At 40.0% G+C, this 18,235-nt stretch overlaps 1 protein-coding gene across 18 annotated transcripts in view; it reads right to left on the bottom strand.

Moving 5' to 3' along the window:
* The window catches only part of Senp7 (SUMO specific peptidase 7), a 130,188-nt gene that overhangs the window by 83,482 nt on the left and 28,471 nt on the right, over positions 1-18,235 (bottom strand). For 5 of the 18 annotated variants that reach the window (XM_040750682.1, XM_040750681.1, XM_021229930.2 and 2 more), the window contains 3 exons: positions 17,484-17,581; positions 15,415-15,432; positions 5,354-5,551 (listed from right to left, as the gene is read on the bottom strand). The exons of 3 other annotated variants lie outside the window; for them this stretch is intronic. In XM_040750682.1, the coding sequence (XP_040606616.1) occupies positions 5,354-5,551; positions 15,415-15,432; positions 17,484-17,581 (314 nt within the window). Of the gene's footprint in view, positions 1-5,353; positions 5,552-15,414; positions 15,433-17,483; positions 17,582-18,235 lie in introns of those variants that run through there. 10 more of the 18 variants (XM_005074824.4, XM_040750680.1, XM_040750685.1 and 7 more) reach the window with 4 other exon arrangements.

Consider the following 18,235-nt stretch of genomic DNA (forward strand, 5'->3'; position numbering starts at 1 on the left):
TGTGACAGAATTTGATGATGCCCCATGGAAGGCCTCTCTATACTTGGGGAGTGGATGGGTGATGGGTGATGGGGAAGTCCTGTGTATATGTCAATAAAGCACTGTTGGCCAATAGGGAAGCAGATAGGTGGGACTAGGAATCAAAGAGGATTCTAGGAAAGAGAGGCAGAGTCAGTCATGATGTAGCCACCATAGGAATAAGAGGTCTGGACCCTTTTCTCCAGTAAGAGAAATGCTTAGATTAGCAATTATGGGTTAAATACTTAAGTCAGAGATAGCCAGTAAGAAACCAAGCAAACGGCCAACAGCTTCATAATTAATATAGTGTCTTGTGTGTTATTTGGGGAACTGCAACATGGCAGTGCCTAGGCGAACGGCAAGGGCAGGCTGCACTCTACAGGTGGGGAGTGGGAGGGAGTTGGTGTGGGGCATGGAAGAATGGGAGGGAGAGGGAACGTATGTAAAATAAGAATGTTTCTAAATAAAAAAATATTGGGGAAAAAAGTAAAAATTCTATCAAATATGATTTATTAGGACAGTCTCGGTAAACATATTATGATTTTTATCCTTTAAAAGAAGTGTTCATTTTATATTTATTGTGTTATTGTTTTGTGATTAAGGATGTATTGCCTGCACATATGTCTGTGCAACATGTCCATGCCTAGTATCCACTGAGGACAACAGATCTCTTGTAACAGGAGCTACAATAATAAGCCACTACATGGGTGCTGAGAATCCAAAGCAGGACCACTGAAAGAGTAGCACACTTTCTAGCCCCAAATGTTTTCGTGGGTGTGTGTGGGTGTGGGTGTGGGTGTGTGAGAGAGAGAGAGTGTGTGTGTGTGTGTGAGAGAGAGAGAGAGAGAGAGAGATTGAGATTGAGATTCTTGGATATTTTAAGAAAGTACCAATTTTATTTTTAAAAATAACTGCCTAAAGTTAGTTTTATCTGGATTGCATCTTAAAGTATTTACTATCATCCAGATTACAGACCATAGCGGTAGACAGATCTTTATGAGTTCAAGGCCAACCTGGCCTCTACGAAGAGTACCAGGCCAGAGAGGTTACAAAGTGAGGACATGATGAGAATCTATCTCCAAATAGAAAGAAAGAGAGAATTCCAGATTACAGACCATAATATCAAAGCACAACATGGTAAAAAGAAAGTTATTCTGTTTCTAAACAATGTACCAACCCCAAAAAATATTTGAGAGCTAAAACTGTGTATGGAAATAAAACTGTAAATAGATTATAAGTTCCTACTAATTCCTACTTTTTAGCAACAAACCCTACATACAATTAAACAACAAAACAAAACAGGAGGTTGAAGATACAGCTCAGTGGTTAAGAGGACTTGCTGCTCTCGTAGATGACTAGAGTTCAGTTCCCAGCACCCACATAGTGGATCACACTATCTATAACGCCAGATCCAGGAGAGCCAACACTTTCCTCATTTGTCCAGAAGCATATGCACATACACACAAATAAAAATAAATATTTTTTTCAAAAAAACCACATTTTTGTCGTATTACTTTTTTTGTCGTATTACTTTTAAAAATTAAACTTAGTATTTACTATTTAAAATGTGGAAGTGATATTTTAATATCATTTCTTATACTTAATCAAAGTGTGTAAAATATGAAAACCCTCATAAAGCCAAAAGTAGCGAGAATCCACACTAAATTATAATTAAAATATATGCTAAAATTTAGAAAACAAAAACATAACAAAAAGGGATATGGTGGAAGAGCTCTAGAAAGAGAAGTAGTACAACACAGGTGCTATGAAGGGGGAAATGGGAAACATGGGGGACCTTTCACAGTAGAAGGGATAGCAATATAGAAAACGTAAGGTAATGGCTTCTCTGTTCAGTAAATAAGACCTTGAAAGACTTGCGGGGGCTTAGGGCCAATGTATCTATCATCACACCGTCTGCTGAATTTCAGTGTCATTACTCACTTCTGAAGTTTAGAATCCTCATTTCCTTGTGCCTTGTGATGTTTTAAAAATATCTGTATGTAGCAATTTAACCCGATGGACATTCATTGAATTAGTGTGCCTAGCAAGAGAATTCAAGTAGGAAATGCTAAGCATTTTACTTTCCTTTTAGCTGGAAAGTAACCATTAATTTTAGAAGCTGAATTGTGACAGACATTATTCAGTGGCATTTGGCTTCTTGGAAGGCTTCCTTTCTTGAAAAATGGGCAGTTCTGAAGATACCTCTGGTTAGTCACATGGTTAGCTTTGCTGACAGGCTGTCGGAAGCTTCCAGAAGGTTTTAGAATCATCAAAACCTTTTTGATTCGCGTCAGGTGTTTGGTATTGCTACAAGCAACAGAGTTACTTTCTTCTTCTATCAGAAGGACCTGAAATTCCAGGGTGGTATTTCATTGAACATTTTGCTTTCTACATCTCAGAGACCTCTTCTCCGGTTTCCATTGAGTTTCAGATATCCAAATACTCCTTTCAGAGGATCAAGACAGACTGCTCAACTCAACTGGTGGGAACTGGATTGAAAACGACTCCCCTCCTGAATTATTTTGTACAAGGGCCTCCTGAAATATTCCTACTTTGTCAACTCACTTCAAGGGAAGATCTTTTCACAGCTGTTTGGCTCTCCAAGGTCTAGGGACTCAACTACACAATATGTTCAGTTTCTCTGTGCAAAATCCTTCTGAGACAAAAATTGCTATAAGTATAATGTTGATGATAGTCAAAATTGTAATGACACATGGTGTTTTGCAGAGGGTAATTTGTAAGCAGGTAAATATTCCTACCCCTGGAAACAAAATGTGTTTGTACCAAGTGTTTGTTTTGTAATTTGCTTCTTGGTTAAGTACTGTAATAAAGGACTGAATACTAAAGAGGGTAAAGTTCAGCTACTGTACATCTACAACAGTAGGGCTGATTTGTATAATTATAATCTATATGCATAGCTAGTTTTTTTGTTTTGTTTTCCTGGAGGAAAAATCTACTTTGTCACAGACATGATTTCCTCCCACTATAGTTTAAGTAGCTTTGTAATAAGTCCTAAGGTGAGTATAGTTGATTAAATATGATCTTATGACTAGATTTTAGAGTAGTAAATATTTAGAAATGAAGTAGTACTAGTAGATAGATCCCCTTTAGAGGATGACAAGGGCTAGACTCACTCTTTGACTTTGCTGTAAAGCAAGCTAGCGTGGATAAATTTTATAGATTCACTAGACTTTACCCACTCTCATTGAGTGTGGACTTGTTAACCTGACAGATTTGTTTGAAGTCTAAAATGATATCAAAATAAAAATGTACATTACATTTGGGGGCAGTATCTAGACACAGTTACAGAATACATTATACATAAAATAGTAATAATAATAATATGTGCATTCTAATTTTCCTTGATTCTTATGAGCTTCAATTTCCATCTCCAAAAGTTATTGTAAGCAGTGCTTGCACTGTAAAAGCATTGCAGGTTGTAGTGACTCTCTGAATGGCTGTATGAACATACATACATTCCCATGTATTTGTCATTAATGGTATGTGTTGATAATCATAGTAATTATTTTACCAGTTATAAGCTCTGGAGTAAGTACCCACTCCTCAATATATTTCACAATACAATGGTAAACGAATAATGGATGCATCAATATGAGCCATTAAATAAAAATAAAAATGAGCCATAAAAAAAAAAGAAAACGTAAGGTAAAAGCCATAGTGAATCATGTTGTTTTATGGTTACTCAAAATTAGGGAAGTACACACACACACACACACACACACACACACACACACACACACACACACACACAGCTTAGGTTGATAATATTAACCCCAAGAGTCATAGGACTAATATAAGACCTAGTAGTGGGCATGGAAAACTCCCTTCAAACTGTTGGTCAAGAGACTCCAAAACAATATAGGCTATTGTCATTGCCCTGGTTGCCTTAAAGAAATTGAAGGTCATTGCCCTGGTTGCCTTCCAGAACTTGAATGTTAAGACCCTACTGCTGAGGACTTGACACATTTGAGACACAGGACCTGGAAACATCCAGCTGGATCTGACCTGGAAGCCTCCTCCCTAAAGACTAGTTATCACTGCATCTGAAGGTGCTGTGCAAGCTGCCAAGGGAGAAAAGCAACAGTGCTACCCAGCTGTAAAGTCTGTGACCACAGCGATGACCAGCGTTGCAAGATTCCCCCAAGGATGCAACGGTGGCACTTATATCTTGCACATAATCAACAGCCGTGTAATTGGACGTGAACTCACTCAATAGCAAGAAATCAGGCCTAGTACTATAAACCTAAAAAATTACCCAGGGCTGGTGAGGTCATGGTCCTAGAGGAGAATCTACTGTTATCACTTCCCCAAACTAGTAAAATCTCTAACTGCCTCCTTAATACTTTACACCTTTACAGATGAGTGTAGTTCTCATTCCTCACCCAAGGAGCTTCTTTTTGCAGCAGAGACCATTTACAAAGCCAAAGCTGGTCAAAATGCAGAGAACAACTGATTACCAAGTACCCAGCCCCACCAGATGCATCTAGAACAAGCTCCTACACCTAAGGCTCAAGGAACATCACAAATGGAGAAGCAGAAAGGCTGTGAGAACCAGAGGATCAGAATTTCTGCTGCAAGACAGCATCTTCTGTATATGACAGGGAAGCTGCACTCAAGCAATCTCAACCAGATGACTGCCTAAACTAGACCTGAACAAAGGCCCCACCCCTAGAAAAGAGTTATAGGTAATTAATGACTGTTAAGAGAGGGAGAGTAAGAGTATCAGGACCCCCTAACTGATTATCAAATACAAAGTGGTCAACCCTAAAAAAACATACCCATAGAAGTACACTAAAAGAACTCAGCAAGTTGTATTGTATATGCCTCCATATATACATATATATATTTGCAATAATAATATTCAAAGAAAAGAATTCATGAACTTGAGAGGGAGTAGGTAGAACCTGAAAGTGTTTGGAGGCTGTAAAAACATGAGGGAAAATGATGCAAACACATATACATGTAAAACTGTAAAAATAATTTTTAAAGTAAAAGGTAAAAAAATGAAATGTATGCAAACAAACACGAATGTGTACATATATTCAAATATGCATATATATCATTTATATCATAAATTCCTAAAATATATATATACATATCAATTAATCATACCCTTGTCAATCCCTTTAGTGAAGTATAGAAACATCATTTAATTGTAAATCAGGGTGGAAAACTCTAAGGTTTATGCTAGAATAGAGCATTCTTGTGTGCACTGATTCTTAATATCATCTCCAACAATCTTGTTTTCAAGAATATTGGATTTATACTCTTTCACATGTAGTAAATTGAACAAAATCAATACTGAGTAACATACCTTTCAGATAAATTAAGGCTTTGGTGAGGAGGGTCTAATTTTTGACATGTCTCTATGCTGTCAACAGATGTCGAAGGCAATGAGTCTGATTGCACCTTGCTGGTATCACATAAATTAGCATCATTTCTAGGTAGGGTCTTTCTGAATTTTCGTCCTAAATCCGTCCACAGAACATTCGTCAACATAACTCTGAGATGCCTGTTACATACATAAATAATTAATACATATGGCTCTAAATGTTGTACAATACATGAATTTATTACAAACTGTAACAAGTATCTCCTAGAATTCTGAATTTCACTACTTCACAAAATTTAATTAGTTATAAACACTATAAGTAAAAGAAGCAAATGTCATTCTCAGTGACACATTAAAAAGTAAAGCCTACTTCACTTACACTGGGATTTTTCTCACAATCATATCAGATAACCTATGATCATCCTCACATATATGTACAGACCTCCAACAGTTTATTTTAGCCATGTTTAAGCACAGCACAATTTGGGGGAAAAAAAGTTTCCTGATGATTATTAATCCAGTCCCACATAACAACAAAGCTTAAGACAAGTTTACAGTGGCACTCTTTACAAAGTACATATGGCCTCTTCCATCAAAATGGGTTCTGTTGACTCAGAAACAATACTCAAAACCACGGTCTATGCAGAGTGACTGTGGCAAACATGACAGTCTGGGGGACTTAGGTGAGGCATAACCCTACAAACAGCAAAAGGCCACCAGGTTATAAACTACATTCATTCACAGCTTTCTGAGTGGAAAACAGGTAAACATCTCCTTCCTTTGAAGAGACAAACCTGATATTTAACCTTTCTGGTTTCCTAGTGCTTATCTATGAGTACAGAGACCACATACCCTCAGCAAGCAACATCAGTAGAAAGCCTGATAAATGTAAGCAGTTTCCAAATTTTGCTTCATCACATTTGTACATTTATTCATTATATATAGCATATATATATATATTGCGGACAATATCTAAAAACTATGTTCAGTCCTCACACCACTGAATAGTTTTTTGCAGGGGTATAAACAGACTATCACACAGGCTTCAAATAATGTCCAATGAAGAATAGATAAAATGTTAATCATAAGTGTTTAATCAGAAGGGTCTATTTGTTAACACAGAAAGCACTTTTAGACATCTTTGCATTATTTGACAAATACAACAATGTTAAGAAACAGAAAACAAAATGTTCACATATTTTCATAATACAGAAAATTTCCAAATGAATTTTAAAAATATTTGTAGCAGCTACTTAGGGATAAACAGAGCACCAGACAACCTAAAGGGAAGAAAGTAAGTCCTAGGGGAACATCCATGAAAACATGTTAATTTATAAAAACAAATTAAAGTATAAAGAACACAAAAATTAGTTGGTATCTCTTTAATTCAGTAATAATAAGTTCAACCAATATTCATGGAACATTTAACAAAACAACTACACTAGTAGGAGTTAGAGACACATCAGCAAGCATGAAATGGTTCCTGCTCAAACCATCATTTAAACTGAGAAGAAATAAGAAGGAGAACCCTTACCATCATTTCTTCTGAACCAAGTCAAGAAGGGTTTTGCTATGAAGATGACAATTACAAATCTGGACATTAATATTCCACACAGGCTCATGTGTTCAAACACCTACAGCTGTTCTGCAAGACTGTAGGACCTGGCCAGTACATGTGGCTCACTACAGTCGGCTTTAAAGGCAATAGCCTGGCCCTGCTCTTTGCTTCCTGGTTCACCAGCATTGTGAGCAATCCTGGCAGCTGCCATGTAGTTGCTCCCGCATTCCTGTACACCAATGTGGTCTAACTCTGAAACCAGGAGCTGAAAATAAGCCTTTCCTGCCATAAGTTGTTAACAACCTGTAAGCCAAAGTGTCACAGACTGCTAGGCACTCTACCAAAGAAACTGAAAAACAAATTGTTAAGGAAACATAAATATTCTGGTATGAGTAATGCCTGTTCATGGAAATAAAAATTTTTTATGTATGTATGTATTTATTTATTTTACATCCCAGGCACAGTTTCCTCTCCCTCTCCTCTAAGTACCTCCCCACATCCCCCTCTCTACCCTCACTCCCCAATCCACTCCTCCTCTGTTTGTTTAGGAAAGGGCAGTTCTCTCATAAGTGTCAACAAAACCTGGCATATCAAATTGCAGTAAGACTAAACACCTCCCTATGTCAGGGAGACCCAATATGAAGAACAGGGCTCAAAAGGCAGTAAAGAGTTGTAAACAGTCCCTGTGCCCACCGTTAGGAGTCCCACAAGACAACCAAGCTACACAGCTGTAACATATATGCAGAGGGCCTAAGTCAGTCCCATGCAGGCTCCCTGGTTGTCGGTTCAGTCTCTGTAAGCTCCTATGAGCCCCGGTTAATTGATTCTATGAGTTTTCTTGTGGTATCCTTGACCCCTCTGGCTCCTCCATTCCTTTCTTCCCCCTCTTATGCAGGATTCCCCAAACTCTGCATAATGTTTGGCTGTGGGTCTGCATCTCTTTCTAGCAGTTGCTGGATGATGCCACTCTGATGATAGAAATTAAATTAGTTATCCAAATGTCCAGAGCGAAAGGAACTATGTCCAGAATAAGACTGTGCAGTTAGTATATAGTACACTATATTAAGGAGTTGAGTTTTTTTTTTATCTGTATTTTATGTGCATTGGTGTTTTGTCAGCATGCATGTCTGTGTGAGGGTGTCAGATCTTGAAGTCACAGACAGTTGTGAGCTGCCATGTGGGTGCTGGAAATTGAACCAGGGCCCTATGGAAGAGCCGTCAGTACTCTTAACCACTGAACATCTCTTCAGCCACAGGCGTTGAGATTTTATATCAACAAGAACTCTATAAGAAACTGAGCTAAAGGCCTCATAATACATTTTGTCAAAGAATCTGGGGCATTTTGTTGATGTCCTGAAACCTTGAGTAGGGATGAATTTAAAAGTAATACATTAATTCTGTTTGGCAGGGCAGTTTCCAAACAAGACAGCGTGAGGGCTGTGGTGTGATTACTACTGACTGCTTATGGTTAAGTCTCTACTGAATGAAAGCAACCAACAGAGCAGAAAGATGTGGAAAATGTGCTGTTGGTGGGAAAGGGAATGAATGTGAAGTTACAGACGAGGCGGCTGAGAAAGCAGCTGCACAGCTGTTAAAACAGAGCAGCACCACGAAACAAGCAAACAAAAGCCTAGCACTCTGCAGCATAGGAAAGGTACCAGGAGGGCAAGACCCACCTATGGAAAGTGCTAGTGAAAATGCAAATTCATTTTAAAGAAGGGAGCCTAAACTGAAAATGCCACTGAAGGAATTGCTTGCTCAAAAACAGCTGCCACGGAAAGGGATACATAAACCCCAGCGCTGTGTCAACACACAAAGGCTAATTCTACTGTGGTCCAAGACCTTCAGGCTCCGGCTCAAACTGGCAGTACTGCCCACTTACACTGGTTTCGCAGACACGGAAACTGTGAGCCTGCCAGGCGTTGTAAGGCAGGGGTAGAATCCCTGCACGCAGGTCCTGAGAAAGCTGCTGCATGAAGTCTGAAGGTGAAGCCGAGGTTGTAATGGAGACCCCAGGATGTTGGAAATGCCAAAAACATGCAAGACCTACTAAGGAAAGCTGACAACTCAGATGACAGCCAGTTCAAAATAGAGGAGCCCTGTCGCCGAGGGTGGGCTTTGAGATTTCAAAAGCCCATGCCATGTCCAGTGCCTGACCCCATCCTCTCTCTCTACTTGCTGCCTCAGGACCAGGGTGTAAAGCGCTCAGCTACTGCTCCAGCACCCTGCCTGCCTATTTGCTGCCATACTTCCTGCCATGAAGATGGTGAACTAAGCCTCTGAAACTCTAAGTCAGCTGCCAATTAACTGCTTCCCTTTACAAGAGTTGCCTTGGTCACGGTGTCTCTTCACAGCAACAGAACACTAAGACAGCTTTCTTAAATCATGAGTCAAAAGAAAACTTTCTTTCCTCAAATTAAGATAATAGTAACAAATACAATCTTAAAATTGACATGGGAGGGGAAAAAAGAACAGCTAGAGAAATCTTGAGTAAAAAAAAAACAAAACTTGAGGTATCACAATGTCTGATTTCAAGATATATAAAATGTACAGAGCCACAGTAACCAAAATAATACAGGTACTGACGTAAAAACAGTCAGGTCCATGGAACAGAGTAGGGTCTACAAGTAAACTAATCCATGTACAGGAGACTGATTTTTTTTTATTATTTAAATTAGAAACATAGATGCTTCACATATCAATCCCAGCTCCCGCTCCCACCCCTCCTCCATAGTCCCTCTACCACCTCCCCCAGCCCCCCATCCAATCCCCACATCATTCCCCAGGGAGGGTGAGGGCCTCCTTGGGGGAATCCAGGAGACTGATTCTTAACAAAGGCACAGAAACTAACATTAGAGAAAGGCCATCCTCTCCAATAAACTGTCCTGGAAAAACTGGGTATGTAAATGTATAAGATTGGGCTGGAGATATGGTTCAGCTGTTAATGGAAAGGCTCACAACCAAAAAATGTAGAAGATTTCAACGTGACCCCAATTTCCCACAGCATACAAACAAAATCAACATTAAGTAGATAAAAGATGGCTAGGCAGTGGTGACACGTGTCTTTAATCCCAGCACCTGGGAGGCAGAGGCAAGAGGATCTCTGAGTTTGAGGTCAGCCTGGTCTGCACAGTGAGTTCTAGGACAGCCAGAGCTTCACAGGAAAAGCCTGTCTTACCAAAAAAAAAAAAAAAAAAAAGTGGATAAAAGACCTAAATGAAGGACTCAGGCTGTGTAATTAATGTACTACAGGGAAATATTTCAAATCATTGCTACCTCAATTTCCCAGACAGAACCTGAAAGACAAAAGAAACTGAAGTGAAAACTGACAAACCTCTATCCTTACAGGGTGACAGTGCTGTGCTTGTTACTGAAGGGAGAAAGCAGTTCCCAATCTTATCCAGCTGCTAATCTTGTGGCCTACAATAATAACCAGCCTAGCGGGACACTGGTACAATAGTGGCACTTAAGGAAGTAATTCTTCACTTCATGACTAATTTAAGAATTTAAGATGGAACCCATTCCTGGGCACTGCTATTGGGGCCAAGAATTTGTGGTTAGACAGAATATAGGCACTAAGAAAGAACCTATTAATATTATTCTGCTAACAAGACATAGTATTAAACCAACTCCTAATGAGTTATCACTATACACATAGATCAGTGTATCTCTCAAGTCTCATCTAAGAAGGTTCTTTTTGCAGTAGATGGTGATTACACAGAGACCACAATTGCTAGTGCAAAGAATAAAACCTGTGCAAGCTCACGCCAGACACCATCCCCGCATGAAGAAGGGAGGTGACCAGGAAGTTCCTCCCTGCAGTTGAGATCTAGTAGCAACTGATAGCTGCTGGGAGAGGGGGATCAGTTTTCTTTAAGGGTGAGCCTTTGGTAAGTCAAAGTCACTCCGGGAGATGGCGACACATCCAAGACTTTATAGAAATTGCTAACTGGACTTTTGAAAAACTAAGGACACACAGTTGGGTAAGTGTAGAAGGAGGGTAGATCTGGTAGGAGTGAGAAGAGAAGGTGAAGAGATCCGCATATGATGTATGCAATTCTCAAAGAACTAATAAAAATTGTCTTAAAGACATCTATGTAACTAAACGGAAACATGAGAAAGTGAAAGAATGATGTGTGAGATGGAAATATTAATAAAGTCAGATACAGCCTCAAAAAATAAATTCTAGAACTTAAAAAAATATCCACTAGCTGGGTGTGGTAGTGCACACCTTTAACCCAAACTCTCAGGAAGCAGAGGCAGGTAGATCTCTGTGCATTCCAGGCTGCCCTAGTCTCCTTGCTAAATTCTAGGCCAGCCAGGGATACAGTGTGACCTTATCTTTACAAAAAAAATTTTTTAACTCAAATTTTGAAGTTTTTGAATCACTAGAGAGACAGGAATTGCAAACAGAAAAAAAGAGACAAAGTATTGAATATCTGAGGAAATAACAGCTAAAATGTTCCAAATCTGATGAAACAAGTAAATCTAGGCATGCAAGAAATACAACAGACTCTATTTATATATGGTAGACTGAAGGAGAGTCAAATATAGGCAGGTTGTAATCACTTTTAAAATGGGGCAAGGTTGGTGGCACACGCCTTTAATCCCAGCACTCAGGAGGCAGAGGCAGGTGCATCTCTGTGAGTTCGAGGCCAGGGTCTACAGAGCGAGCTCCAGGACAGTCTCCAAAACAATACAGAGAAACCCTGTCTCAAAAAAGAGCAAGGTCATGAAAACAGAAAACAAATTATTGGGGGAGTGCACACCTTTAATCCCAGCACTCTGGAAGGCAGAGGCAGGTGGGCCTCAGAGTTCAAGGCCACCTGGTCTACAGAGAAAATTATACATAAAACAACCCTGGGGAGGGGAAGAGAAAGAGAGATAGACAGACAGACAGACAGACAGACAGACAGAATGAATGAATGAATGAATAAATGCCAAAAAAAGGAAGAAGTAACAAAGGATCTTCATAAATTTGTCATCAAATGTATCAGAAACAACAAAGGTGAGAACACTATGAGTCCACACCATGAACATGCTATACCATAAACATATACAAACATGTTTGTTTTAGCATTTACAATAAATTCACAAAGCTGAGTGGTTTCATGGGCAGCAATTTGCCAGATAATCCCACTTATGTTTGTAATCTGGCTGAGGTAAATGCGATCTCAATTACTAATACTAACTCGCATATGACACATCATACAGTGCACAATATGTCTACACAGGTATATGCACATGTGATTTAGACAATGAATGAAACTTAAAGGGCCTACAGCAGAGTTCAAAGGCTTGAGAAATGGGCTGAGAGAAGAGTCTATACTGATAAGGCAAGGAATCGAGACAAGTACCAAAAAGGGGTTGCTGCTGGAAGGCAAAGTAATAGAGAGAAGCTCTGAGGTCAAAGGCCAAACATGGGTGTAAGTGTAACAATCTGGGGATTCAGGCAAGGAGAAAAGGTTGACAGGCAGGCAGGCGAATAGGGCAGAGTCAACAGCAGAATCTGTTGAGTAGAAACTCCAGGGAGAGCCCAAAGTGCACTGCTTGTAAGTTCTTGATGCAAATCAAGACACATCAGGTATCAGACTACAAGTTGGTTTGGGTCAAACCATCCCAGGGTTAGGTATCCATCATTTTATGGATCCAAGTAAAGAAACCATACCCTTCCCTCAGTATGCTATGCCTACTAAATCCTTGAGCATGGTTTCCCTAGAATGACGATAATGCAAGTATGTGCGCCTGTAGTCTCAATTCACCCTGATAAATCTATGAGGTGGCTCCCTTTATCCTCCCAGGTCCTCTGCTGGACCAGTGATGCCTGACAGACGTGCTTGTCTTATAAAACAGGGCCTCTCAGAACAAGGCACAGACTAGAAAACCAGTTTCACACAAAATGTAATAGCTTAGAGCAGTGTACAGCTTGATCTCAACACATTCAAAATGCCAAGAGCAGGGAGATACTTTTAAACACGATTCCCGGATTCACCAAAACTCTCCCTCAAAATTTATTGACAAATCAAGACATTCATAAACAAAAGCTACGTAATTTCATTATTACTATATCTATTATGCTTAAAAGAAAAAAAAGCAAAGTCATGCAAGATGAAAGAAGGGAATTCAGGCTGTCCTGAATCTTGATCTGTAAACCAGACTGGCCTCAAACTCAAGATCCACCTGCCTCTGTCTTCTGAGTGCTGGGATCAAAGGTATGCGCCACTACACCTGGCTCTAAATTGTACTTTAATTCCTTTTCACCAGCTGGAAACTTGGCTGTGTGGGATTTTGCTCTTTTTTCCATTTCTTAACCTGTTTATTTTACTGAACACAGGACTTAGCTCCATTCTACTTCCTCGTGCCCCTTTTCTCAATTGTACATTGTGCATTTTACCTTGCTCAGCTTGCTTCTTTTCATTATAAATCTTCATTGGAGTTACCAATGCTTAAAGCACTCCACTGCTTTAATAACCCAAACTCCCAAGGTCCAAATTGCTCCAAACAAAAGCACAGTCAGGCCAATCACAGCAATATCCCAGTCCCAGGTACCAACTTCTGTGTTAGTTAGGATTGCTATTACTGTGAAGAAATACCATGACCATAGCAACTCTTAGAAAAGACAACTTTTAATTGTGGGTAGCTTACAGTTTCAGAGGTTTAGTCCATCATCATCATGGAGGAACACGGCAGCATGCAGGCAGAAACGGTGCTGGAAAGCGAGCTGAGAGTTCTACATCTTGATCTACAAGCAGCAGAAGCAACTATGACACTGGGTGTAGCTTGAGTACAGGAGACCTCAAAGCCAACTGCCACAGTGACACATTTTCCCCAACAAGGCCAAAGCTACTCCAAAAAAGCCACCCCTTCTAATAGTGCCACTCCCTATGGGGACGATTTTCTTTCAAACTACCACACAGATTATAGGTCCACCAGTGGCTGAATGGATAAAGAAAAAGTGGTACATTTACATAATGGAATATTACTCAGCTGTTAAAAAATAAAATTCTCAGGTAAATGGATGGAACTAGAAAAAAAAAATCATCGTGAGTGAAGTAACCTGGACCCAGAAGGACAATATGGTATATATTCACTTAAATGTGAATGTGATGTGATGTGGGATATCCTTCTACATACTGCGAATGGTTGATGAATAAAGCTGTCTCAGCAAATGACCAGGAAAAATATAGCTGGGCAGGAAATCCAAACAAAGACACAGAGAGAAGGAACGCAGAGTCAGGAAGATGCCATGTAGCTGCCTAAGGAATAACATGCTGGAGAATTACCAGTAAGCCACAGCCTTGTGGCAATATACAGATTAATAGAAGTGGGTTAATTTACAGGTAGAGCTAGACAGTAAGAAGCCTGAACCATTGGCCAAACAAATATAATTTAATATTAGCTTTGGTGTGATTATTTCAAAAGCAGCCATGGGGACCTGGCAGGCAGAAGAAAAACTGGTCCAGTGAAAATGGGCAAGACAGAGAAAAACATTCAACTACATGGATGTTAGCTGTTAAGTCTCGATACAGGTAACCACTGAGGTTAGGTAAACAGTAAGGAAAAGGTTAGGATCACCCTAGGAAGAGGAAAAAGAATGCATAGACATGAAAGCCTTGGGAGGAATGGAATAGGAGGATCAAACAGACAGAGGGAGGGGAAAAAGAGTATGGGGAGGGAATACAAAGAGAAAACTAAAACTAAGAGCCATTTGAGAGGGTTATAGGGAAACCTAATTCAATAGAAACTTCCTAAATATATACATGGATGAAGATTATCTAAATGGAACTGCCAAATAAAAATGGAGATAGAGCCCCAACTTGACATTTCTCATCACCAAATGAAGCCTCTAGTTCCAGATGGGCTACATCTAATTGAGTTGTTGGCCAATGGACTACCGTAAACAAGCCAGGCTATTACCAAAGCTGCTCTCCACAAAAAAAGGCGGGAAGGCCCTATTGCCAAAGATAATGCCTACCTAACTCATTGAACACAGAGAAGTTAAGCTGGTGCCCACCTAGACAGAGCCTAGGTTCTGGTTAGTATTTGTGGTACTGGAAGGTACTCTGCTCACTGCTGAGAAAGAAGGGTTAACACCTACCCAGCTGTAAGCACTTCACTCTACAGCAGCAAAGGCACTAGTGCTACAGAGGCATGAAGCTTGTACAAGTGACCTACCAACATGTGACTGCATCTGAGGCCCACCCCATCCCCAACAGTGCTCAAATGGCCACGGAACCCAGACTAGATAGGCCAGAGACCTAGGGGAAAGCCAAGTACTTCTGTCCTGCTAGAGGAAAATAGCAATAAAATGGCTCCTAAGAACATTCTGCTATACTCATAGATCAGCGTTTTGCTTGCCATCAGAGAAACTTTCTCCTGCAGGAGTGGGAATAAATACAGAAACCCACAGCTGGACAATGTGCAGACTATGGGAGACCTTGGAATACTCAGTCTTAAGTCTTAATGTCTCTATCAATTCCCTCACCTCGGGGCTCCAGGAAGCCTGTGGAAGAAAACAGAAAGAGTGTCAGAACCAAGGGAATAGAGGACACCAAGGAAACAAGGCCCTCTAAACACATCAGAATTGATGCACATATGAAATGACAGAGACTGTGGCAGCATGCACTTTTCTCTGATCTTCACATGCCCTACATCCAAAATAGATATTAAAAACTTAACTTATACCAGGCAGTGGTGGCCCATGCCTTTAATCCCAGCACTCGGGAGGTAGAGGCAGGTGGATCTCTGTAAGTTCAAGACCAGCCTGGTCTAACGAGAGAGTTCCAGGACAGGCTCCAAAAAAATACAGAGAAACCCTGTCTGGAAAAAAAAAACTTAACTTATATCCAGGTGTGGTAGTGTACACTCTTAATCCTAGCATTTGGGAGGCAGAGACCTCTGAACCTCTGAGTTTGAGGTCAGCCTGGTTGACAGAGTAAGTTCTAGGACGGAGAGGCTACATGGAAAAAACCTGCCACAAAAAAAACAGAAAGAAAAAGAAATTATCTTACTATCAAAATGGAGTACTTGGGGCATGTAGGCAAGATGGTGGGCAAGAAGCTGTATCTTCATTTTAGCCAAGGAAGGAAAGAATAAGAAATATTAGACTCTATTCCAAACACGGAAAGAGAAGAAGAGCTTCAGAAATCCAGAAAGGAAAAGGAAATGATATCAGAAAAGTATGGAAAAAAGACAGACAACAAACGGATGAGAAGTTAGGTAAACACAGTGTCATCTGGGCTACCTGGCATGGGAAGGGGAGCAGAAATCACTTCCAAAAGTTGAGAGATGGGCAACCCTACTCTCAAGCTCAAAGTTCTCACAAGTCTCAAACCCAGGGCAAGTTTTGGCTGAGACAGAACTTGGGCAAAAGTAAATCCCAGTTTTCTACTACCTGATTTGATGACTGTTGCCAGAAGGCATCCCGAGAGAGAACTTATCTATCATTAAAAACTGTGCTACCATGGGGGCCAGAGAAAGGTAACAAACACAGGGAGGACCCAGGAAGGCAGTTACAGAAGCAGCTGGCCACGGATTATCTTATCAACTGGGATTAATATTGGAATTTTTTTAGTCATGGGGCTAAGACCACAAGCATATTAAACTCTAGCGCTAACTACTGTTTGCTACTACAGAGTCCAAGAAGTCTGACATTCCAGGGACCCACATCTGCAATAGGAGATTTCCAAAGTCCAATGTATGCTGTTTAATTTTACATCAACTTAATTCAAGCTAGGTTACTGGAGAAGAGGGAACCTAAAGTGAGAAATGCCTCCCCAAGATTGGACTACAGGCAAGCTTGTAGGGCATTTTCTTAGCGGTTGACGTGGGAAGCTTAAGCCCACTGTGGGTGGGGCCACTGCTGGGAAGGTGGTTCTAGGTTCTTTAAGAAAGCAGGCTGAGCAAATAGGGAACAAGTCAGTAAGCAGCACCACTGCATGGCCTCTGCATCAGCTCTTGTCTCCAGGTTCCTGTCCTATTTGAGTTCCTGCCTTGACTTCCTTTGATGATGAACAGCAATATGGAAGCATAAACCAAGTAAGTCCTCTTACCCAAATTGGCTTTGGTCACAATGTTCCATTACACGAACTTATGATGTAACCTAGTTAGTAACCCTAAGACATAATGACAGGGCCTTTACCTATAATGATCTTGGTACTATGATTGCTTCTTATACTCCAAACACACTAGGCAGACACCCTCCAACTAAACATTAGTCACCCTGGGAATATGACCTAGAATATCCCTAGAGGGTGAAGATCCTGAATGATACCTTTTGAAACACTGACGACAAATATGGATCAAGAATTATCATCACAAATAATCCTTACATTGTCAGCTAAAGCTTGTCAAGATGTACCAAATGCACAAAACAATTAGTAAAGACAACCCATTATCACAGAGTTAAAGCTTAGAAGGAATCTTAGAGGACATTGAGTTCAAATCCTTCATCTTAAATGCTGAGGCTCAACAAGCATCAAATAATCACTCCTGGTCACACTGTTTATGCACTATATAAAGTCATTCTATGTCACACATAAATACCTATCTTACCTTTCTGGTGATGCCTTAGAAGTGACAGGATGCCCACGGACACCTTTTTTGTTTTTGTGGTCTAGACAGATGACTTTATTTCTTAGGCTTCTTGTCCACTACAAAAAAATTTTTAAAAAATTTTTGATAACAAATATAATAATATTACTAAAAGGACTTGTATTTCTACTTAGATATTCAAGGCAGTCAAATTCATACTTATTAATTTTTATATTATGTGTAATGATTGTTTTATCTACAAGTATGTCTGTGAGTCACATGAGTGCCTGGGGCCTGAGGAAGACAGAAGACAGTACCGGTCCCCTGGAACTAGAGGAACAAAAGGTTGTGAGCATGTGGGTACTTAGAATCAAACCTGGGCCCTCTGCAAGAGCATCAAGTCCTCTTCACTACTGAGTCATCTCTCCAGCCCCCAGCCACAGTCTTAGTAGTACACAGAGAAAACTAAAGGCAGTCTACAAAACACCTGCTTTTTTCCAAGTGTTCAGATACAAATATACCAAAAACAATAAGAAGACATTTTAAAATATTAACATCAGTCAAAAATCAAGCCTGAGATTACAAAGCTTAAACAATAATAATAATTGCAACTGTGTCAGAAGGAAATGGTAAAAGGTTAAGAAAGTAACTCAGTGGTACAACACTTGCCTAACATGCAAAAGTATTACATGCCAGATTAAATAAGATTAAAAGTTCTTTGTGAATTGCTGCATGAGAAATAGCAAGACCCCTTCTCAGGGTTTAGGTTTCTT

This window comes from Mesocricetus auratus, unplaced genomic scaffold (assembly GCF_017639785.1).
Source record: "Mesocricetus auratus isolate SY011 unplaced genomic scaffold, BCM_Maur_2.0 Super-Scaffold_100008, whole genome shotgun sequence".
Taxonomy (NCBI): Eukaryota; Metazoa; Chordata; class Mammalia; order Rodentia; family Cricetidae; genus Mesocricetus; species Mesocricetus auratus.